We start from the raw sequence: 24,102 nt of genomic DNA on the forward strand, positions 1-24,102 counted from the left end.
TTTTAAATATTTCATCGGGAAGGAAGAGAGGGAGTGTGTAAGGAAGAGAGATTGTGAGGGTAAAGCCAACCAAATCCTTTCAAACTGACATCAACAAACTCCAAAAAAATTTAAAAAGAGAGAGAAATTTGAGATAAAAAAATATATTGCTAACATCAATATATGACAGTAATTTGTAAGGAAATAGTTTAAAAAATAGTGATAGTGCTAGTGTTCGATTTTAAGAAATAGTCAGTGTTTAGTTTACGAAATAATTAGCTTTTTGTTTAAGAAATAGTCAGTGTTTAATTTACGAAATAGTGACAGTACTAGTTTACGAAACAGTGATAATACTAGTGTTTGGTTTGAAAAATAGTCAGTGCTTAGTTTATGAAATAGTGATAGTACTATTACTTGGTTTAATATATATAGTCAATATATATATATAGTCTATTGTGTTCAGTTTAAGAAATAATCAGTGTTTAAGAAATAGCCAGTGTTTAGTTTACGAAATAGTAATAGTACTAGCGTTCAGTTTAAGAAATTGTCAGTATTCAGTTTACGAAATAGTGAGTGTTTAGTTCAAGAAGTAATGATAGTATTAGTGTTCCATTTAAGATATAGTTAGTGTTTAGTTTAAGAAATATTGTTCAGTTTAAGAAGTAGTCAATATTGAGTTTACAAAATAGTGTTTGGTTTAAGAAGTAGTCAATATTCAGTTTAAGAAATAGTGTTCAGTTTAAGAAGTAGTCAATGTTCTATTTAATAAATAGTCACAGTATTAATGTTCATAAAACTAAATAATGAAATTTTTCTTTATTTTTGATTTTGTAATATTATTACTTAGTTTGTTCTAAAACAATTGAAAGAATAATCAAATAAACAAATAATAAAATAAAATAAAATAAAATAAAATGTTTATGGAGTGAGGTGAAAGGAGAGAGGTGTCACATCCCAGCCCGGGCGGAACTACTTCCCGGGCCCGACTCCACTACCGTAGCACGATATTGTCCGCTTTGGGCTTACCATTCCCTCACGGTTTTGTTTTTGGGAACTCACGAGCAACTTCCCAGTGGGTCACCCATCATGGGATTGCTCTAGCCCCCTTCTCGTTTAACTTCGGAGTTCCTACGGAACCCGAAGCCAGTGAGCTTCCAAAAGGTCTCGTGCTAGGTATGGATGGGAATATACATATAAGGATCACTCCCCTAGGCGATGTGGGATGTCACAATCCACCCCCCTTAGGGGCCCGACATTCTCGTCGGCACACACGCGACCAAGGTTAGGCTCTGATACCAATTGTCACATCTCGGCCCGGGCGGGACTACTTCCCGGGCCCGACTCTACTACCGTAGCACGATATTGTCCGCTTTGGGCTTACCATTCCCTCACGGTTTTGTTTTTGGGAATTCACGAGCAACTTCCCAGTGGGTCACCCATCATGGGATTGCTCTAGCCCCCTTCTCGCTTAACTTCGGAGTTCCTACGGAACCCGAAGCCAGTGAGCTCCCAAAATGTCTTGTGCTAGGTAGGGATGGGAATATATATATATATATAAGGATCACTCCCCTGGACGATGTGGGATGTCACAGAGGAGAGTGGGGAGAGGTGAAAAAAAAATGAAAAAAAAAAAAAAAAAAAAAGAGAAAAGGTTGATGTGGATGGGTGAGGTGAAAGAAGAGAAAAAAATGGATGTGAACATACCAAAGAGGGAGAGAGAGAAAGAGGTTACACAGTTAAGTGAGGAAGAGGGTGTGTGATGCTGATGCGCGGTCCCACGCGTCAATATATGTTTTTTTTTGTTTTGTTGTTATGTAAAATTTTTATCCTTTTCATTAAAATTTAAGTCATTTTTATTAAAATTTAAGTTTTTTTATTAAATAAAGTTAGTAGATGGTTTTTGGTTAACTAAAAATTTTGAAAAGCACTTTTCATTAAAATTTCCTAATATTTATGCCCAATTTGTTAAATTAGTAATATCGTTTGTAATAAAAATAAAACAACAATATCGGAAATAACTTGGATATATCAAAATTATTGCAGAAAACTCTGGTGAGCCACAATTTGTCAAAAAATATTAATATCTTTTGTATATGTCCTTTGTTTAAATTTTAACGGATCACTACATAGAAGTTAGCAACTGCAGTTGTTTGCTTGACATATATACATACATACGTACATACATATAATATATATATATATATAGATATATAGTAATGTCTAACTTGCCTTAATTAACAACTCATTCAACGTAGTGAGATTTTGGAATTAATACAGTTTAATTTTGATAGTCGTCGTGTCTTGAGGAGGGAACTAGCGCCGCACCAAACAGCTTGGAGGTTTATTTGACCTAGGCCTCTGGATATTATCTGCAATTTGGAATACAAATAATTATAATTATTTTTCATATACTTTTCACCTTAAATTAATTGCATTTGTACGTATCCAAAATCAAAGCACTCCAACTCACCAAGATGAAACGTCATTAGCATAAATCTCGACGTTTGGGATGTGAGAAATCTTGGCCCATTCCTCTCCACTGCCTTCTTTGCAACGTTTGGCAAGTGTTGGACAGTAAAAAATGGAAAGATTCTGCAGTGGCATTTTGCAGAGGAAGTCTGGCAGCGTTTCTAGCTCAGAGCACATAGTTATGTCTAGGGAAGAAAGGCATGGCATAATAATAATTCCAGAATCCCCTTTGTTCCGCCCTTTCACACCTCCCCAGTCCTTCCACGACGACAAGTTGTAAAAGTGGAGTCGTTCAATTTTGGGAATAACATTGATAAGGATGATTTGAATGAAGATGTTTGATCATCTTCTACTCCCAAAAACTCGCCACCAATCTTTCTTACACCCGACATTGCCCCGAGGTAGAGTCCTTCAAGGAACGGCAATTTCCCAAGAGGAGGCAAAATTTCACAAACACAATTATCCTCCAGAGTGAGTAATCGCAACTTTTTTAAAGACATCAACCAATTCGGCCAGGTCGAGCCAAAATACCCATAAATCTCTAAAGATTCCAGATCATCGTGTGGTCTTAAGACATTCATTATTCGTCCACTGCTCTCTCCAGCCTTGTCGCGCACTTCACCAAAATCAAGTTGGAGATGAAAAAGTTGCTTGTTGTCCCGCAATTGTGCTTCACTCCCATCTTTCACCTTCCTCAAAATTCTTATTTGGAGACTGCCGTGGAGCTGGTTCACGGTTCTCAAATCCCCAACTTGAAATGCTTCGTCGTTGTCAACAGAAAACAGAGGACAGACGTCTAGTGTTTGCAAACTTGTTAATCTCCCTATCCCTTTTGGCAAGCACTTCATTGAGTCACTCTCCCCAACGTAAAGATGCTTTAAGCTAATCAACTTTCCCATGTTATCAGGCAATTTATTTAGTGATTTGCATCTTCGAAGGTCCAAGGTATACAAGTTATATAAACCACAAATGGTGTCTGGTAATTTCTCCAACTTTCGACTTCCAGACAAATCAATATGCCTCAAATGTACCAATTCACCAATCTCTTTTGGGAGTTCTTTGATGGAACTTCCAGACAAATTTATTGTCCTAAGACGTTTGACTTGTAAAATAAAACTAGCACATACCGTAGCAACACTTGAGTGAATTGTTGTGAGCGTACGTAGATTTTTGCAATTCCGAGAAGTGATAGAAAGTAAAGCTTGATCATCAACCACAGACGTTAAGGTCAGATGGCGAAGATTACTGCCCAATACCTCTATTTTACGGTTTGCAACCTCTGCCTCGGTACTCAAACATTCCTTCTTGGTGATAAATTGCACAAAGTCATGTACAATGTCATTCTTTTTGCAACCTATGATCGCACCAGTGTCGTAGTGTTTCTTAAAATCTTGAAAAAAAGACCGAGCAACTAAATTATCAAAAACAACTTGACCAATTTTTCTTTTATCTTTATTCTCTCTAGAATTAAGATAATCTTGTGCCATCCAAAGATTAATCAACTCATCTCTACTAAACTCATAATCTTTTGGAAAAATAGCACAATATAAAAGGCAACATTTGTTTCTCGGGGCCAAATCATAATAACTTAGAAATAATGGCTGGAAAACTTCTTGCTCCACTTCTTCCCAATCCCATATTCTACTATTCAGAACCTTCAACCATTTACTCCTTGTTCTCTTATTGCGCATCATACAGCCTAAAGTCTTTGCAACAAGTGGCAAACCCTTACACTTTTTTACAATCTCCCCACTGATTTCTCCAAACACCTCAAACTCGCCTATTTCTCTATTAGAAAATGTCATGTGATTGAAGACTAACAAACAATTTTGTTCACTCAACTCTGCAAGATTGATCATGTGAGAGGTTCCTCCCATCATACTAGCAACATTTTGTTTTCTGGTGGTTACTAGTATTCTACTGCCCTCACCCCCATTTTGCATCAATGGAACCTTTAATTGATCCCACTTTTTACGGTCTTCAGTCCAGACATCATCCAACACAAGAAGAAACTTTACCCCCTTAATGGATCTAGACATAGATTCTAAGACATGATCCAACCCAGTTGAACTTGAGGTGGCATCACCACTAATCTCTTTGGCAATCTTTGTCTCATCGAAAGGCTCTAACACACAAACCCATATTCTCTTTTGAAAATGAGCTTTAACATTGGCATCATTATAGACTAACTAAGCCAAAGTTGTCTTTCCTATACCTCCCATCCCTACAATAGGGATGATGAGGAGCCCCCTCCCTTCTTCGCTACCATCACTCACCAACTTCCTTATCAAACTATCCTTTTCCTTTTCTCGACGAAATATCTCAGACATATCGACAAAAGACGAAGTTTGCTGTTTTTGAATGACTGTTTCAGTGAGTTGAAAATTATACATTTTTCTTTGCTTATAAATCCTAGCTAACTGCTCATTGAGATCCTTTATCTTGAGAGCAATTTCACGATGAATAATAACCTTGCGGACTTGGCCAAGACAAAAGCAACGAGCGAAGATAGTGAAACTTACCTTCCTCTGAGGAGTAATATGAGTTGCGCCTTCTCCTTCTTGTTTCTCAACTTGTTGTCTCAAAATGTCAGTGTTCCACTCATCCAGCACGTCCACCATCTGGTACGATATTTCCTTCAGGTTATCCAGCCAGTTTTGCACGTTTGCCTCCTTCATTTGCCTTTGCTCTGCATCCTCAAGCATAGATTCAATAGCTTTCAGGTTGCCAGTGAACTCTTCAACTTGTTTCTTAACATTTAGAATGAGTGTCAGCTCGTCCTCTACGTACTCATAAGTTGTTGTAGCCAACTTCTCTAGTAGCATGGAAACGAGCGCATCAGCCATTTTCAGGGTTACAAACTTCGAAGTCGGTTGAGAGTGGAGAAGAAGTCAGCCGCGTAGGAAAGTAAATATGAAGAGGAAATTAATGCAGGATGGTTGTGCTATAGCTTTTCTTCTTTGCGAGTTTATATAGACAGTGGACAGCTTTGTTTTCCCGTTTGCTTTCTACAATGCAAGATTCTTTGCTCTTAATACCAAAAAGATTTTCCTTGATGCTGCTGTTTGCTCTCCTTGGATGAAAGGAACAACAAATTTGAGGGGTGAATCTATAGTGGCAGTGTCGGCAAGTAGTCTAAATTTGTTTTTTAGAACGCAAACCTTATGAAGAAATTGGAGTTCCACCATAAAACCAGTTGGCAATATGGGGAAGTAGCCCAACTTACTTGTAAGTCCATACAAGGTTACTCCCATCAATGTGGGATTCATTCTCGACATCTTCTCAGAATCTCATATAAATAAATTAACATGATGGCTTACAAATCAATCCTCGATAAGAAGCAAGCATTATGTCACGGATATTTGGCATTTGTGCCAGTGTGCTCTTAGGCAATTATTTTTTTGAAAAAATTTATATTCAGTTTCTAGCTACTAATGTTCTTTAATTGAGACCTTACTGGTTTTCTGGTTTTGATATCCGAAATTATTTGCCTATTTAATTATTACGATGAAATTTCATTGTTTCTTATAGAATAAAATGTTCATCAATTTCATTGTTTTTTGCAAAAATTTAATTTAATCTGAAACCATTTGCCTATTTAATTATCACGATGAAATTCAATCCGAACCGTCTATGGTGACTTGTTAAGATTCTTTGATCTTATGAAGCATGATTCTTTGATCTACCAAGATTTTGCCTTGATGCTGCAGTTTACTGTGTGGAGGGAAAGGATTAACGAAAACTTTGGGATTGAATCTGAATGCCTATCCAGCAAGCAAGCTCATTTCTTTAGAGCGTATACCTTCTTCTCAAAATCTGAATATCTTTCCCGAGTTGAGACTTCCTATCGGGAATTAATCCTTTCGTAAGGGTTTATTCTTAACATGCACGAAAACAAATTATGCAGATAGCAAGCTACTATGATGAGAATAACACCAACAAGGCCGGAGCTGTAAAACTTTATTAGCCTATATAGATTAAAACACAAGTAACTAACCTGAAGACACCATGGACGAAAGCTTGGTGCGCAAAGAATCTTGTATGTTGTACTGATCCTTAGCAATCAAACCGTATGGGGAGTTTGTGAATATTGCGTGTATCAGCAAATGCAGGGAACTTCACTCATATAGGAATGTTAACCTAATAGGCTTAGCCCATCATTGAGACCTAATAGGTAACTGAATATGTCTATATCTCCTTAACCAATCAGGATTAGGAACCCCTTTAACAAGAATAACAACTTAATATTACACTCTTTTTGCAACAGACAAAGTCCAAGTTAATTCCCTAATTCTAACTTGATCGTAACTTACAATGATTGTGAGACCACAAAATCTTGTGAGAACGGGATTTTACTCCAACATTCTCCCACTTGGTCGAAGCAAGCATTGTATGAAACTTAAGAGAAACCAAATTAGGATTACTTTAGTGGCCATGGAAATCACTTAAACTTAAAAGTTCCTTATAGCTTCTGTCAATTAGCACAATCACATAGAACTAACAATGCACTGATATTCTAACTTACAGCTACCACGTAGCGTTCCAGTCAAATAATGCATTGATATTCTAACTTACAGCTACAGCTACCACGTAGCATTCCAGTCCAACAATGCATTGATATTCTAACTTTCAGCTACCCCGATTAAAGTGTGAACTTTAAGGTAAAACTTATCGTACACTCATATTAATATTATTTTCTTCACAGAAAAAGGAATATTCAAAGGAGTTGAAACAACCAGATTACATGTCCTCGCTACTAGTACAAGAGATACCTAGATCCCTGATAAGTTTCATATCCGTGCAGTTTTATTTATAAAATAAATCCCTTGCTCTTTAGGCTCTCAACAGCATCCTTGATAATTTGATCCATGGGAATGAATTCTAAACCCAAGTTCATTAGCTTCTTCGCTCCGTTCTTTTCCCTCAGCAAGCCCGGTTGGGTGTCCTTTGGCAAACTACACAAAGGTAAACATATTAGCTCGATCATTTTCAAAATCAGGCACTCACACCACCTAAAAATTTACAAAATTCTGCCAAGGCAAGCGAGAATGGAGCGAAACATTCACTTATCAGGAAACCAAACATCTAAAACATAAGATATGCACCCAATTTCATTTGCAAAGGCATTTTGTGGACCGAAACTTACCTGCGAACCTTGTACTCAGGGTAAAGTTCAGCAACCTTTGCCACAAAGTCACCATAACGTGATATAGCTTCCAAACACAAGTGCCTACCGGTCGCTGACTTGTTCTCATACACTAAAATGTGTGCGAGAGCAACATCTTTAAAATGCACAGATCCCATAAAGAAGTCCTCATATGTTTCAGTGCAGCCTGCAGCAAAGATCGAACAACTCAAAACTATATATATGTTGTTTCTACTTTCTAGGGCCTCATCCTTTTTCTCAGTCCTCTCCAAAACAAACTTTATCGAAAGTCCTTAGAACTTAAAGAAACATGTGCTTAAAAAAGAGGTGTAGAAGAGTTCCTTTATGATTACACACATGCATGCTCACACAATCTACCTTCTCAAGCTTACGGACTAACTGGTAAAACAATTAGCAATCTCTGACTGTTATGAAAGAAGAAATCTTCCAAGTGTTGAGGTACCAAACTCAATCTTTCTTTAGCAAAAATGTCTTAAGAGAATGAAAATACCTCATTTTTACCTCATTTTTAGTTCATCAACCAACCACAGCATCATACATAATAAATGGGAAATGTTCTCTTGCCATTGAGATGATATGTCATTGTACAAACTGTCAATCAAAGATCAAATTTCATCTAAATTTATGATTCGAGTGAAAATTTTGCAACATTACATGGCATACTATCAGGCAAGAGAACATTAACCGCTAGTGGAATATTCAAACAACTTAAGAGGGCAGAGCTAGAGGATAAATAAAGTCAACAATCTACTTCTACGTGCAGTCATAGAGGATTTTCTAATACAAATTTGCAGAGAAAAGTACCCTCAAGAATGCGAAGGAGCATTAACATGCTAGAATTGAGCCTGGGCGAGATAACAGGGCCCATCACCGCGCCTGGATTCACAACAACCACATCCAGCCCCTTCTCCTTGGCAAATTCCCACGCAGCTTTCTCTGCCAGCGTTTTCGATAATGGATACCACAACTAGCCAAACACCAAACACAATCAGCATTACAGTCCCCAATTGCGAAAATTTCAAGTAGTTAAAAATGAAGAATTAATACTCAAAGATGAAAGATACAACACAAGCAGGGGAAAAGCCGTATATAAACCGTATATAAACCGCGGTTTTTCAAAACACAACTAGGCATTGGAGTAACTCACTCCCTTCTGCTTGCAGTAGTCAGTGTCTGTCCAGCAATCCTCGCCGTTGACCTTATCGGACGGCCAGCTTGGGCTGGGAGTGATGGCGGAGGTCGATGACGTTAGCACCACACGGCCGACCCCAGCCTGCTTCGCCGCCGTCAGAACATTGAGCGTTCCTTTGATCGCCGGGTCCAGGAGCTCCTTCTGCAGATTAAACAAAAAAAGCACCACGTTTTCAAAATTACGCATAATTAATCAGATATAATCAAAATTAGAAGGAATTTGATACTGTTTAATGGCGGGAACCTCGGGGTCGTGGACTGGATCGATGATGCAGGGAGAGGCGAGGTGGAAGACGCCGGAGCAACCATTGACGGCGGCGAGTATGGAGTTGTAGTCGAGGAGGTCGATCTGGAAGAGACTGAGGCGCGACTCTGCCCCCTCTACTAACGCTTCTAGATGCTTCGTCTCGCCATCGTCCTCTGCAACAAACAAAACAACGGCGTTATTAATTTTGGACTGAACGCGAATGGAATGAATGGAACTGTGGCAGTTGTGTAGATAAGGGGAAAAGCAAGGGTGAAGTTACTGAGATCCTTGACGGTGGCGTGGACGGTGTAATCACGGTGGAGGAGGAGACGGACGAGCCAGGATCCGATGCAGCCGCTTCCACCGGTAACGCATACGACCTCACCCTGCTTCAACATCCTCCCTCCTGTGTCCCTTTGCTTTCAGCTGTCGTGTGTCCCTCATTTACTTGAGCTGATTGTTGATGGTGATCGGATTGGCCCAAAATCTAATTGGAATTTTCAAATAAAAAGATATGGAGATCGAAATTGAGTATATAAAACACACTATAACTCGAGTTAAAACTCTTGCCTTCTCTTTGTATACTAAATTAGTAATATCGATTATTTTTAGAGAGCTGTTATTAACATTCTAAAAATTTTATTCTACGTTCTTCATAAATGTAATGTTTTTACTAATTATAGAAAGTTTAGAATACAAAATGAGAATTTAGAATGCCAATAACAATTTTCTATTTTTATTATAAATAAGAGATAATGTCACCTAAAAAATTTGTAAAATTCCGCCAAGGCAACCGAGAATGCACCAAAAGGTTGATAAACTTGGAAAGCGACATTTGGAAGTGATTCTAAACAGACCAAAGAATGCACCAAAGATAATCATAATTAGAAGGAATTTGATATTGCTTAATGAGACGAACCTCGGGGGGGTCGTGGACTTGATCGACGATGCAGGGACAGACAAAATTGACAAAAAAATGGCAAACAAATAACAATTTCAAAGTCTTTAAAGTCATAAATATGTGAATGCTTGCATTGCATGGCAGTCATAAGTATATATCCTATCCTATTGTACAAATTGTTCTTTCAGTAATCGTTGGAATTAAATAGACAAAAAAATAACTACCAAGACAAGTTGCAACTCACCAATATGAAACGGTTCAACGATATATGCCAGTGCAGATGTATATTTGGGTTTTACAAGCACCCTCTGAATGTTTGGTGTTTGTCCTTTTTGTGCCTGTCAAATGTTTGATGTAGTGCCTAATAGGCATATCTCGACAGGTTACATCGACGACACTCAGACAAATTCTCTCGATATTGCTCATCAGATAAGCTGGAAACTTTTTTGCCCCTGTGCACCATATCTGTGGAAGGTTTGATGTTTTAAAAAGGTTCTGCAATTTGGAAAGCAAATGGTTAAATTGCATTTGTACCTATATATGTCCAAATGAAGTGAAAAATCAAAGCAGTGCAACTCACCTTATATGTCCCAAATTTGGATGTTTGGGATGTGAGAAATCTTGGGCCACTCCTTTCCGCTGCCTTTTTCGCAACATTGGGCAAGTTTCCGACACCAAGAAATGGTAAGATTCTGCAGCGGTATTTCGCATAGGAAATCTGGCAGTGTTTCTAGCTCATTGCACCCATTTATGTCTAAGGAAGAAAGGCATGGCATGATTGTAATTCCAGAATCCACTTTGTTCCACCCTTTCACGCCTTCCCAGTCCTTCCAAGACACCATGTGACTAAATTCGAGTTGCTTCAGTTTGGGGAATAATATTGATGAGGATGATTTGAACGAAGAAGATGTTTGATCATCATCTTCTACTCCCAAAAACTCACCACCAACCTTTCTTACACCCAGCATCAAGTGTACGTACAGCTTTTCAAGGAACGGCAATCTTCCAAGAGGAGGCAAAATTTCACAACCCCCATTAAAAGCAAACCGCAGAGTAAGGAATCGCAACTTGTTTAAAGACACCAACCAATTCGGCCAGGTCGAGCCAGAATACGAACGAATCTCTAAAGATTCCAGATCATCATGTGGTCGCAAGACATTCATTATTTGTACACTGGTCTCTCCAGGCTCCTCGCGTACTTCTAAAAAATCAAGTTGGAGATGAAAAAGTTGCTTGTTGTCCCGCAATTGTGCTCCACTCCCGTCTTTCACCTTCCCCAAAATTCTTATTCTGAGACTGCCCTGGAGCTGGTTCAGACTTCCCAAATCCCCAGCTTGAAATGCTTCGTCGTTGTCAACCGAAAACAGAGGACACACGTCTAGTGTTTGCAAACTTGTTAATCTCCCTATCCCTTTTGGCAAGTACTTCAATGAGCGACACCCATCAATGTAAAGATGCTTTAAGCTAATCAACTTTCCCATGCTATCAGGCAATTTTTCAAGTGCCCAGCATTCCCGAAGGTCCAAGGTATACAAATTGTATAAACCACAAACGGCGTCTGGTAATTTCCCCAAATTTGGACTCCAAGACAAATCAACATGTCTCAAATGTACCAATTCACCAATCTCCTTTGGGAGTACACCCATGGAATTTCTAGACAAATTTATCGTCCTAAGACACTTAAATTCTAAAATAAAACTAGCGTCTACCCTAGCAACACCTGAATGAATTGCTATCAGCGTTCGTAGACTTTTGCAAATGCCAGAAGTGATAGGAAGTACAACTCCTTCAAACGTTAAGTTCAAATGGCGAAGATTACTGCCCAGTTCCTCTATTTTACGGTTTGCACCCTCAGCCTCCGTAATCAAACTGTCCTTCTTGGTGATAAATTGCACAAAATCATGTATAATGTCGTGCATTTTACAACCTCTTATTGCACCAGTGTCACGGTGTTTCTCAAAATCTTGAAAAAAAGACCGCGCAACTAAATTATCAAAAACAGTTTGACCAATTTTTCCTTTATCTTTATTCTCCCTCGAATTAAGATAATCTTGTGCCATCCAAAGATTAATCAACTCATCCCTACTAAACTTATAATCTTTTGGGAAAATAGCACAATATAGAAGGCAACATCTATTTCTTGGGGCCAAATCATAGTAACTTAGAAATAATGGCTGGAAAACTTCTTGCTCCACTTCTTCCCAATCCCATATTTTACTTTTCAGAACGTCCAACCACTCACTCCTTTTTCTCTTATCGCTCATCATACTACCTAAAGTCTTTGCAACAAGTGGCAAACCCTTGCACTTTTTTACAATTTCCCTACTGATATCTCCAAACACCTCAGACTCGTCTACTTCTCTATTAGAAAATGCCATGTGATTGAAGATCAACAAACAATTCTCGTCACTCAACTCTACAAGATTGATCATGTGAGAGGTTGCTCTCATCATACTAGCAACATTTCGTTTTCGCGTGGTTACTAGTATTCTACTGCCCTCAGCCCCATTTTGCATCAATGGAATCTTTAATTGATCCCACTTTTTGCTGTCTTCGGTCCACACATCATCCAACACAAGAAGAAACTTTACCCCCTTAATGGATCCTGACATAGAATCTAAGACACGATCCAGCCCAGTTGAACTTAAGGAGGCATCACCACTAATCTCTTTGGCAATCTTTATCTCATCGAAAGGCTCTGACACACAAACCCATATTCTCTTTTGAAAATGAGTTATAACTTTGGCATCATTATAGGCTAACTGAGCCAAAGTTGTCTTTCCCATGCCTCCCATCCCTACAATAGGGATGATGAGGGGCCCCCTCCCTTCTTCACTAGTGTCACTCACCAACTTCCTTATCAAACTATCTTTTTCCTTTTCCCGACCAAATGTCTCAGACATATCAACAAAAGACGAAGTTTGCTGTTTTGGAATGACTCTTTCAGTGAGTTGAAAATTATACATTTCTTTTTGCTTATAAATCCCAGCTAACCGCTTATTTAGATCCTTTATCTTGAGAGCAATTTCACGACGAATAATAACCTTCCCGACTTGGCCAAGACAAAAGCAACGAGCGAAAATAGAGAAACTTACCTTCCTCCGAGGAGCAATATGAGTTGCACCTTCTTGTTTCTCAACTTGTTGTCTCAGAATGTCAGTGTTCCACTCATCCAGCACGTCCACCATTTCGTACGATATTTCCTTCAGGTTGTCCAGCCAGTTTTGCACATTGGCCTCCTTCATTTGCCTTCTGTCTGCATCCTCAAGCACCGATTCAATAGCCTTGAGATTCCAGGCGAATTCTTCAACTTCTTTCTTAACGTTCAGAACGAGTTTCACCTCGTCCACTACATATTGATAAGTTGTTGAAGCCAACTTCTCTATTAGTGTGGAAACGAGCACATCGGCCATTTTCAGGGTGAGAAACTTAGAAATCGGTTGAGAGTGGACAAGAAGAAGAAGAAGAAGAAGAAGTCGGCAGTGTAGCAAAGTATATATGAAGAGGAAATAAATGCAGGATGGTTGTGCTGTTGCTTTTCCTCTTTGCTAGTTTATATAGACGGTGGACACCTTTGTTTTCCCGCTTGCTTTCTACAAGGCAAGATTCTTTGCTCTTATTATTAAAAAGATTTGGCTTGATGCTGCTGTTTACTCTCCTTGGATGAAAGGAATAACAAATTTTGAGGGGTGAATCTACAGTGACAGTGTCAGCAAGCAAACTAATTTTTTTTTTTTTTCTTTTTTAAGAACGTAAAGCTTCTTCTCAGAATCTCATATAAACAAACATGATGGCTTACGAATCAATCCTCGACAACAGAAGCAAGCATATACATCACGGTGAAGCGGTATTTGGCATTCGTGCCGCTGTTCTCTTAGGCAATTATTTTATTTTTTTGGGAAAAAATTATATTCAATCTCTAGTTACTAATGTTTTTTAATTGAGACTTTATTGGTTTTGATTGAAGTCTCTAACATTAATTAATATTAACTTAGAGATTGGAAAACCCTGTTTTCCCTGTTTGCTTTTTGATTTACCAAGATAGGAATATGGTAACTTGTTACCAAAAAGATTTTGCCTTGATGCTGCAGTTTACTGTCTGTGGAGGAAAAGGAATAACGAAAACTTTGGGAATGAATCTGAATGTTCATCCAGCAAGCTCGTTTCTTTAGAGTGTAAACCTTCTTCTCAAAATTTTAATGCTAAAACTACGGCGTAGATTCTTATGGAGTTATGAACCCCGCAGCCGTGCATATTCAAACTATAAAAATCTCAACTGTAGTCAAGAGAAAGCATAATACAAAATCAATGGATTTGTATAGAACATCCCTTCATAAATTTGGGACAAATAATCATAACATGAGCTGAAGTTGAACCTAAGCAAAAACATTTGTATCACCGCAGGGCCTTTCTACTGAATAGTCATACTTTTAGTGTCTGCAAAACTGGGGCAGCACGGGGCAACGCACTAAACTCAATCATGTCTATCCAAAAACTTCTCTATCAGCACCGAAAATGCAGCAAAGCCCGCACAACCAACGCAGGCTGATTGCGGACCAGCTACAACAGGACGACATAAGGAGATGTAAGAGTCTAATCTTAACATGCACGAAAACAAATTATGCAGATAGCAGGACTATGATGAGAATAACACCAACAAGGCCAAAACTTGTCCGGTCTACTCATTCTTTCACCCATATCACATATCTTTTGGTGAGGCTTACTCGATGACTACCCTCTATACTTGAGTCAAGGCTTACTCGATGACTACCCTCTATACCCGAGTCAAGGCTAGGGCAAGGAAGTGTTCCGTCAATGGTAATTACCAACATACTACACAAGTAGAGTCAAGGAGTCTAGATTCCTGTTTTGACATCGTGTGAGAAATAAAACCAGAATCTTGGCTGAATTCAGTTAAAAGTGTTAAAGCTCTGATTTTAACTACGATACCAGATTAATTATAAAGGAATATGCAACCTCTTAATATTTGAAGTTATTGTGCTGTATTAATAAAAACAACAAAGAATCATCCCATACAGGTTAACATTGCCTAACTACTAGAATTCCTTATAAATACACATGATGGCTAATTAACGAATTCCTTGATCCAAAAAGAGTCCTTGGACAACAGAAAAAAACCACGTAGTTTCTGCAAAGCACTAACCCCTTAGGCGTCTTCAGCCAGATACTTGATGTATCCAATGGTACTAGTTTCATAAACTTACGTTTGAAGGTGTCAAATTTTTAATAACTCCATTATTCAGTTAAGTCAAAAGAGCATATTACATGTCTACCCCACCCCAACACTCAATAAAATCAGTTCAAAACAGAAGCTCGAACGAGATTTTTTTCTGAAACACTATTTAACAAAAAGATGGACTTTTCAATTCCACTTTCCAAAGGAGTGGAAAGAGAACACTATGGTCTAAATGGAATCCTATGGTGATGTGCCTGAATGCGGAGTTGACAATACGCATTATATAGTTGGTTTAAAGCCTTGTATATCAATAAAGAAAAAATGATAACTGATGGAGAAAGTTGGTTACCTTTGGCTGACAGTGCACCTCCAGTTACACATCCAGCAACAACTGTATTTGTTGTGTCATGTTTAGCTCGTGCCTGAAAACAATAATCCAAAATTAGTCCCTTATAGCAAAAAAATTAACCTCATCAATCACATAAAATTTACGATCATGAATTTTGACATATCCAGAATACCTTTTCAACAACACACTCGGCAGCTGAGAAAACCAATCCCATAACTGCAAATGCTTTTGCAGAACTCCAACTCCTCCGGCCCATCGACTTTGCTTGGTAAATGAATTGTTGTTTACCAGTCATTTCGTCTTGCATTATAGGGGTGTCTAACGCTCCAAGAAGCAAACCCATCATCAACCCAAGCCCACCACCTATGGAATTCCCAAAGTTTAAAGAATTAACAATAAACATCCTTTTAGTGTTAAGTTCTATACAAAAGTACATGGAAAAACTGTAGTTGATAGAAAAAGCTCTTCTGGGAAGCACTCGGGAAGCACTCCCAAGTGCTTTTCCAGGCCAAAATCAATGTAAACAACAACGTAACTTTCTAGTAGAGTTCGCTATATAGAGCAAACCCCAATACTCATTTTAAAGTAACGAAATTTAGACTATATCTATCACAACCTTACTAATACACCAATCTTCTGCACATTCTGAAACCCACAACAATACAATTCTGAGACCACATACAAATAAAAAGACAGTAACTTTCCTAAGTTTTCTCGGCAACCAAACAGAAATAAAGGAAAAAAAAAGACTTAACCTTTTCCCACATTTTCTCGGCAGCCAAACAGAGAGAAAGTAAAAAAAAAACCAAAACCCACGTGAGAGAATCCAAAAATTAAGCAAAATGAAAGAACTTTAGCTATACCCATAACTCCACTAACGACGCTGCGGACGGCGCAGTTGTTCCAAATGTCTTGACCGCGCATCTCCTCCACCGTCGGCAGCCGAATGGCTCAATCGGAGGGTTCTCGACCTCGCTCGAGGCTGTAGATTCGCTCTCCGGATTCCAGGCCATTGAGGTAAAGCTTGTATCGGCACCGGAACCAATGGCAGGCCATAAAATACTCGGTTGACTAGAGAGTCGGGGAGAGTGAAAATTTTGAATCGGTTAGAAAGGGTCCAACAGGATCCCCTTGGCGAGGGTCTTATCGTGAATCTTGTTCGTCAGATTATATAAATAATTTTACCAAGTATTATTTATATTTATTTTTAAATAAAAATATTTAGAATGATTTTTAATAATTACAATTTACGAATTCACAAAATCGTCAGGATCCGACTCAAAAGTATGGGGTTTTGGGTTCGCCGACGGACATGATCATTTATTTCTTTGGTTGTGGAGTAATCGGACGGTGGTTCTTGCTTCCATGTCCCAGAATGGAAAGAAAACAAATGAGTTGCTAGACTCAATGGGTCCCACATCCACAACCAATCAGATCCGCTCAAAATCCCCGTCTATTCTGAGTTCGGCCGCACTGAATCTCGCTCCCCACATCGCCCAACCCTAAAACCCCTCTCTGATTCGCTTACCCATATAAATCTTAGCCTCTGTCCGCCGTCTCGTTCCTCTGTCTCCTCCTCCTCCCCCTCCTCGCCTGTGGTTTCTGCATCTCACTCTGCAAACATGGTACCTCTCTCTCTCTCTCCCCTCTTCTTTCTCTCTCTAGAGATCTCTGCTGTGTGTGTTAACTGTTGGTTTATGTTGCGTTTTGCAGGCCAGAGGACTGAAGAAGCATTTGAAGCGGCTCAATGCCCCAAAGCATTGGATGCTCGACAAGCTTGGTGGTGCTTTTGTAAGTACTAACACCCTCTTCCCCTAATTAAAAAATTGAAGAAATGTTCATTAAAGCTCCAATCTTGTCTTCCATTGTGATATGGGTTTAATTTAAATTTTATCGTTAAATGTGTTTGTTAAGGCTCCCGAGTGAAAAATGAAGTTTCCCCGTAAATATACAATTTTTGCTTCAGTTTGATTTGGGGTTAATGTGAAATTTGGTTTCAAATGTGTTTGCTTGGGACACCAAGTGAAGAAATGATGAATTTTTACATTATCTTCAATTTTTTGCCTGATTTTGATTCGGGTTTAAATGAAATATTGTGCCAAATGTGTATGTTTAGGCCCCCAAGCCATCATCTGGCCCCCACAAATCCAGGGAGTGCCTTCCCCTGGTTCTTATCCTGAGGAACAGGTTGAAGTATGCACTCACATACCGTGAGGTTGTTTCGATTCTCATGCAGCGCCATATTTTGGTTGATGGAAAGGTCAGGACCGACAAGACCTACCCTTCTGGCTTCATGGGTATGTTCTAAAAAATTTCGCTGTATTTAGTTCCGTTTTCTTATTTTGCGGAATGATTTTATTGCAGTGTATCTGTGATGCTTAGAAATGTGCTTAAAGTTATTTCATTTGTCTTCAGATGTTGTTTCGATCCCAAAAACAAATGAGAATTTTCGACTGCTCTTTGACACCAAGGGTCGGTTTAGGCTCCACTCCATTAGAGACGAGGAGGCAAAGGTTGGTGCTTAGTTTTGTAGAAATGTATACATTTTGTTTAACTTATGTATATCATGGCCATTTTGTACTGGGAGTATTGGCATTATTGTTAGATTCGTTGTTGTGTTGATGCAAAATAAATGCTACAGTTCAGGTGTATCGGCGGTTCAGTTAACTAATTCTACAAATAGAAAGTTTAGGACCTGCTACACTATTTTTATCTTGTACATTTTGGGTTTTTTTTTTTTTTTTTTTGGGAGTCTAGTTTTCTTCAAGTTTCTGTTTGTTCTTTTTCAATATTGACATGTCAGTGGTGAGGAGTACTTTCTGAAATATATCTAGTTCAGTTTTGTTGTCTACTCTTGGCTAGATGATTAACTATTCAACTTGGTATTATAAATTCCATGAGCAGTTCAAGCTCTGCAAGGTCCGATCGGTGCAGTTTGGGCAGAAGGGCATCCCCTATCTTAACACTTTTGATGGCCGAACCATTCGCTACCCTGACCCGCTGATCAAGGCCAATGACACTATTAAGCTGGACTTAGAGACCAGCAAGATCACTGACTTCATTAAGTTTGATGTTGGTAATGTTGTCATGGTGACTGGCGGAAGGAATAGGGGACGTGTTGGAGTCATTAAGAACAGGGAGAAGCATAAGGGAAGCTTTGAGACCATCCACGTGCAGGATGCCCTCGGCCATGAGTTTGCAACCCGTCTTGGTAATGTGTTCACCATCGGCAAGGGTACCAAGCCTTGGGTTTCTCTTCCCAAGGGCAAGGGTATCAAGCTAAGCATCATTGAAGAGGCAAAGAAGCGACAAGCGGCCCAAACAGCTGCTACGGCTTAATCAATATGGCGTCGACTATAGATTGTTGTTCCTGTAGTTTTAGAAATGGTACTTAGTTGAATCAGTTAAGCAGTTTTACTTAATCAGCTTATGTTTACGGGGTTCTATTTTCTTTCGTTTTGGGGCCGTGCATTGTGGATTATTTAAGTTGCTATACTGGCTTGAATCCTGTTATGTTTTGTGCTGGAATGAGATGTGTATTGAACGATTTTTAATCAACTTCCTGCGTGTATTATGCTGATATTGTTGAATAAGTGGCCAAGTGGCCATACTTTAGAATTAACAAACAAAAAGGGGAAACATCTTTCCTTGTTTTGGGGAGGAAAATAAGGGAAAAGAATGTTTTGGTTCCCTAGCACAACCCGTGAGTTTGGTTTTGGCAGAAAGCTAAAAGAAAAAAATATTGTTTTAAGAATGAGTGCTCATGATTTGGTTCAAAGAGGAGAGCTATTTCATTTCGGTTTTGGAAGGAAACAATAGAGAAGAAAAAAGAAAGAGGGAGCTCTTTTTTCTGCAGAGAGCAAGGAGAGTTGCAGAGAGCCCAAAAGGAAGAAGAAGCTGCTGCTTCATTTGGTTAGTAATCATCCACCAAAGTAGTTGTTGTTGTAATAGCTTTGAACTATATGTATAGAGAAGAAATTATTCTTTATATTTCTTCATCTATTTGTTTCTTTGGTGTGTGAGAGCTATTGGGTGTATTGGGTTATTTGGGCTGTGAGATTACCAACACTTTGTAAACTCCTATTTGGTTGATAGTGGATTATTGGGTGAGCTCCTACTGCTCCGAGGACGTACTCCAGTTACACTGACTGTGGAGGAACCTCGTTAAAATCTTTGTGTCTTTTATATTTTGTTCTTGCATTTCCATTTGATAAATTTCTTGTGGGCTAGCTTGAGTTGGTTCCAAAAGATTTTGGTGCTATCCTAGCACAACAATTGGTATCAGAGCACTGGTTGCTCTTGGGTACTGTTTAGTTGCCAAAGATGTCAGACGGGCAAGATGAGAATCCTTTTGGAAGCAGCTCCGGATTTGCAAGAACTACGGTGCAAAATGCAAAGTTCGAAGTTGAAAAGTTTGATGGCACAAACAACTTCGGGATGTGGCAATGTGAGGTTAAAGATGTGTTGGCTCAACAAGATCTTCTTGCCGCCTTGGGAGAGAAGCCTGAAGCTATGTCGAAACTGGAATGGGAGAAATTAAATTTGTGGGCTTGCTCTTCAATTCGGTTGTGCCTTGCAAAAACTCAGAAGTATTTTGTGATGCGGGAGACTTTGGCAAGTGTGTTGTGGCAAAAATTGGAAGACAAGTATATGACGAAGAGTGCAGAGAACCGGCTACACTTGAAGAAAAAGCTCTACCGCTTCCAATACAAAGAAGGTACAAAAATGATTAGACACCTTGATGCTTTTAATAAGTTGATTGCCGACTTGTTAAATTTAGATGAGGATATTAAGGATGAAGATAAGGCCTTAATATTGTTGAATTCCTTGCCGGACTCTTATGAGCATTTTGTTACCACTATTATGCATGGTAAAGAAACTGTGAAATTTGAAGATGTGTCAAATGCCTTGATGAATTATGAAATGAGGCATAGAGATAAAAATCATGATAGTACCTCTGAAGCTTTATTTGTTAGAGGTAGATCATCGGAGAGGAGATCCTCTTCTAGCAGGAAAAAATCACAGTCTCGACCTAGAGGAAACTCTAAAGGTAGAAAACCTTTGGAAAGGGATGAATGTGCCTTTTGTCGTAATAAAGGTCATTGGAAGAAAGATTGTCCTAGATTGAAGACCAAAGGCAAAGAAAGTTCTGAAGCTAATGTTGCTGAGGTTGAAACAGATTTTTCTGATTTTGCTTTAACCACTTCCTCATCATTTGATTGTGCTACTAAGTGGGTGTTAGATACGGGTTGTACTCATCATATGACTCCTCACAAGGATTGGTTTTCAAGCTTGAAAGAGTTTGATGGCGGTGTTGTGTTCATGGGAGATGACAATCCTTGCACAACAAAAAGGATTGGTACAGTTCGTTTGAAGTTGCATGATGGCATGGTTAAAGAGTTGACAGGTGTTCGGTATGTACCGAATTTGAAGAAAAATCTTATTTCTTTGGGAACTTTGGAAGCCAAGGGCTTCAGGTTTCATTCAGATGGGCAGACATTGAAGGTGACTTATGGTGCACTTGTTGTGATGAAAGCTCCTCGATGTGGCCATTTGTATTTATTGCAAGGAAGCACTGTGACAGGTGAAGCATCTGTAGTCTCAGAAAATATGGGCACATCTGATTCTGATACTACTAGATTGTGGCATATGAGATTAGGCCATGCCGGTGAGAAAGCTCTACAAGGGCTTGTGAAACAAGGTATTCTAAAAGGTGCCACGACTTGTAAGCTTGATTTCTGCGAGCATTGTGTCTTGGGAAAACAAACTAGAGTGAAGTTTGGTACTGCTGTACATCAGACGAAGGGCATTCTTGATTATGTGCATTCGGATGTTTGGGGTCCTACAAAGACTCCCTCTTTGAGTGGTAGACATTGGTTCGTGACCTTTGTTGATGATTATTCAAGAAGGTCTTGGGTCTACACTATGAAGCACAAGAGTGAGGTGTTGAGCATTTTCTTGGGTTGGAAGAAAATGGTTGAGAACCAGACTGGGAGAAAGATTAAGATTTTGAGATCGGATAATGGTGGTGAATACACATCCGACCCTTTCTTTAAAGTTTGCAAAGAGGAAGGGATTGTGAGACATTTTAGTGTCCGGGGAACTCCACAACAAAATGGAGTTGCAGAAAGATTGAATCGAACCTTGCTTGAGAAGGTTAGATGCATGTTGTCTCAGTCGGGTTTGAGCAAGTCGTTTTGGGCAGAGGCAGTTACTTATGCATGTCACATCATCAACCGATTACCCTCAGCTGCTATTCAGGGTAAGACGCCAATGGAGGTATGGACTGGAAAACCTTCTAATGATTATAATTATATTCGTATTTTTGGTTCACCTGCTTATTTTCATGTAACTGAAAATAAACTTGATCCTAGAGCCAAAAAGGCTATCTTTCTTGGTTTTAGTAGTGGTGTCAAAGGTTACAGGTTATGGTGCCCGGAGATGAAGAAACTTGTAATCAGCAGAGATGTGACATTTGATGAAGAAAATATGTTCAGAGACTCTGAAAAGAATGTGAAAGATGTCCAACAGGTGGAGCTTGAGAAAGTTGCCTCTAGTACTTCAAATCCTATTTCCGCTGATGTCGAAGCCACTACAAGTGAAGAAGTGGAAGACCATGAGGATGTTGAAGAAGTTGAACTTGAAGATTCTATTCAAGTTGAAGAGCAAGTTTCACCTCAAGAGTCTATTGCCAAGAACAGAGGAAAGAGAAATATTACCAAGCCAGCTCGGTATAGTGACTATGTTGCTTTTGCTCTTCCTATTATCACTGATGAGATTCCATCCAATTTTGAGGAAGCCATTGAGAGTGAGGAAAAGGAGAAGTGGTGCAATGCCATGGGTGATGAGATGAATTCTCTCATGAAAAACAAGACTTGGGAGTTAGCTAAATTGCCTAAGGGTAAGAAAGCTATTGGTTGCAAATGGGTGTATGCCAAGAAGGAAGATGTTGCTGAGAATAGCAATGTCAGATTCAAAGCAAGATTAGTTGCTAAAGGGTATGCACAAAAGGAGGGCATTGACTACAATGAAATCTTTTCTCCAGTTGTGAAGCACTCCTCAATTCGCATTATGTTAGCTCTTGTTGCACAATATGATCTTGAACTTGTGCAACTTGATGTGAAGACGGCTTTCCTACATGGTGATTTGAATGAAGAGATCTATATGTGTCAACCGGATGGGTATAAAGTGAAAGGGAAAGAAAATTTGTTTTCCAAATTGAAGAAATCACTTTATGGCTTGAAGCAATCTCCAAGACAATGGTATTTGAGGTTTGATAAATTTATGAGAGGCCAAAATTATTCTAGAAGTCAATATGATCATTGTGTGTACTTCAAGAAGTTGCAAGATGGGTCTTTCATTTATTTATTGATATATGTTGATGATATGTTGATTGCCTCAAAGAATGTCGAAGAGATTGAGAAATTGAAGAAGCAAATGAAGAATGAGTTCGAGATGAAGGATCTTGGTGAAGCAAAGAAGATCCTTGGCATGGAGATCACTAGAGACAGAGAGAAGGGTTTGGTTTGTTTGAATCAAAGACAATACCTTGAGAAGTTGATTCAGAAGTTTGGAGTTCATGATTCAACTAAACCGGTTAGTACCCCTTTGGCTCTTCATTTTAAATTGAGTTCTCTACAATGTCCTAAAACTGATCAAGAGAAGCTACAAATGAAAAATATACCATATGCAAATTTGGTTGGTAGTTTGATGTATGCAATGGTATGCTCTAGACCGGATATTGCTCATGCAGTTGGCATGGTGAGTCGATATATGCATAATCCTGGTAAAGAGCATTGGAATGCAGCTAAGTGGATATTGAGGTATCTCCATGGTACTCGAGACGTTGGTTTATGCTTTGAGAGAGATGACTCTGGTATTGGTCATTTTGCAGTTGGTTATGTTGATTCAGATTATGCAGGTGATCTAGATGGAAGGAAGTCTACTACAGGCTATGTGTTTACTATGGCTAAAGGGCCAGTTTGTTGGAGGTCCATTTTGCAGTCGTCTGTTGCTTTGTCTACTACAGAGGCTGAATATATGGCAGTTGCTGAAGCTATAAAGGAGGCCATTTGGATACATGGGCTGATTAGAGATTTGGGGGTTGATCAGAAGCAGGTGGAGGTGCATTGTGATAGTCAGAGTGCCATTTATTTGGCTAAGTATCAGGTTCATCATGCGAGGACCAAGCACATAGATGTGCGTTATCACTTTGTTCGTGAAGTAGTTGGTGAAGGGGAGATCATTCTCCTGAAGATTCCAACTAAAGACAACCCCGCTGATATGTTGACTAAGGTTTTTGGTGTAGCCAAGTTTGTTCATTGCTTGAACTTGGCTCACATTTTGCCTATATAAAGAAGGCGTTGAGCAGTAGGAGTTTTGGAGCATTTGGCTCGGCATGAGTTGTTCTCTTGCTAGTGATTGGGAATGATGTTGTGTGTTAATTGTGTTGTTTGGCTTATCATGGCGTTTTTCGGAACTTGGCCAAGGTGGAGATTGTTGAATAAGTGGCCAAGTGGCCGTACTTTAGAATTAACAAACAAAAAGGGGAAACATCTTTCCTTGTTTTGGGGAGGAAAATAAGGGAAAAGAATGTTTTGGT

General features: G+C 39.1%; 3 protein-coding genes and 2 pseudogenes across 3 annotated transcripts; 1 reads left to right on the plus strand and 4 right to left on the minus strand.

Annotated features, from left to right (window-relative positions):
- Positions 1 to 2,445: 2,445 nt before the first annotated feature.
- LOC137743178 (putative disease resistance protein RGA3) lies at positions 2,446 to 5,294 on the minus strand (annotated as a pseudogene).
- Positions 5,295 to 6,935: 1,641 nt separating this feature from the next.
- On the minus strand, positions 6,936 to 10,332 carry LOC137741464 (cinnamoyl-CoA reductase 1-like). Its single transcript, XM_068481169.1, has 7 exons — positions 10,199 to 10,332; positions 9,334 to 9,540; positions 9,051 to 9,226; positions 8,763 to 8,948; positions 8,420 to 8,582; positions 7,595 to 7,781; positions 6,936 to 7,403 (listed from the first exon to the last, which is right to left on the minus strand). The coding sequence occupies exons 2-7, from the start codon at positions 9,449 to 9,451 to the stop codon at positions 7,259 to 7,261; spliced, it is 975 nt and encodes a 324-aa protein (XP_068337270.1). The 5' UTR covers positions 9,452 to 9,540; positions 10,199 to 10,332; the 3' UTR covers positions 6,936 to 7,258.
- On the minus strand, positions 10,311 to 13,399 carry LOC137741463 (putative disease resistance protein RGA3). The gene is made up of 2 exons (XM_068481168.1): positions 10,535 to 13,399; positions 10,311 to 10,449 (listed from the first exon to the last, which is right to left on the minus strand). The coding sequence occupies exon 1, from the start codon at positions 13,365 to 13,367 to the stop codon at positions 10,536 to 10,538; it is 2,832 nt and encodes a 943-aa protein (XP_068337269.1). The 5' UTR covers positions 13,368 to 13,399; the 3' UTR covers positions 10,311 to 10,449; position 10,535.
- Positions 13,400 to 14,175: 776 nt separating this feature from the next.
- Positions 14,176 to 16,629, minus strand: LOC137743916 (mitochondrial import inner membrane translocase subunit TIM22-4-like; annotated as a pseudogene).
- Positions 16,630 to 17,008: 379 nt separating this feature from the next.
- LOC137742180 (small ribosomal subunit protein eS4x-like) lies at positions 17,009 to 19,080 on the plus strand. The gene is made up of 5 exons (XM_068481967.1): positions 17,009 to 17,125; positions 17,214 to 17,291; positions 17,617 to 17,797; positions 17,916 to 18,013; positions 18,405 to 19,080. Exons 1-5 carry the CDS (start codon positions 17,123 to 17,125, stop codon positions 18,837 to 18,839), a joined length of 795 nt encoding a protein of 264 aa, XP_068338068.1. The 5' UTR covers positions 17,009 to 17,122; the 3' UTR covers positions 18,840 to 19,080.
- The last annotated feature ends 5,022 nt before the right edge of the window (positions 19,081 to 24,102 follow it).

The sequence above is a fragment of the Pyrus communis genome, chromosome 8 (assembly GCF_963583255.1).
Source record: "Pyrus communis chromosome 8, drPyrComm1.1, whole genome shotgun sequence".
NCBI classification, from domain to species: domain Eukaryota; kingdom Viridiplantae; phylum Streptophyta; class Magnoliopsida; order Rosales; family Rosaceae; genus Pyrus; species Pyrus communis.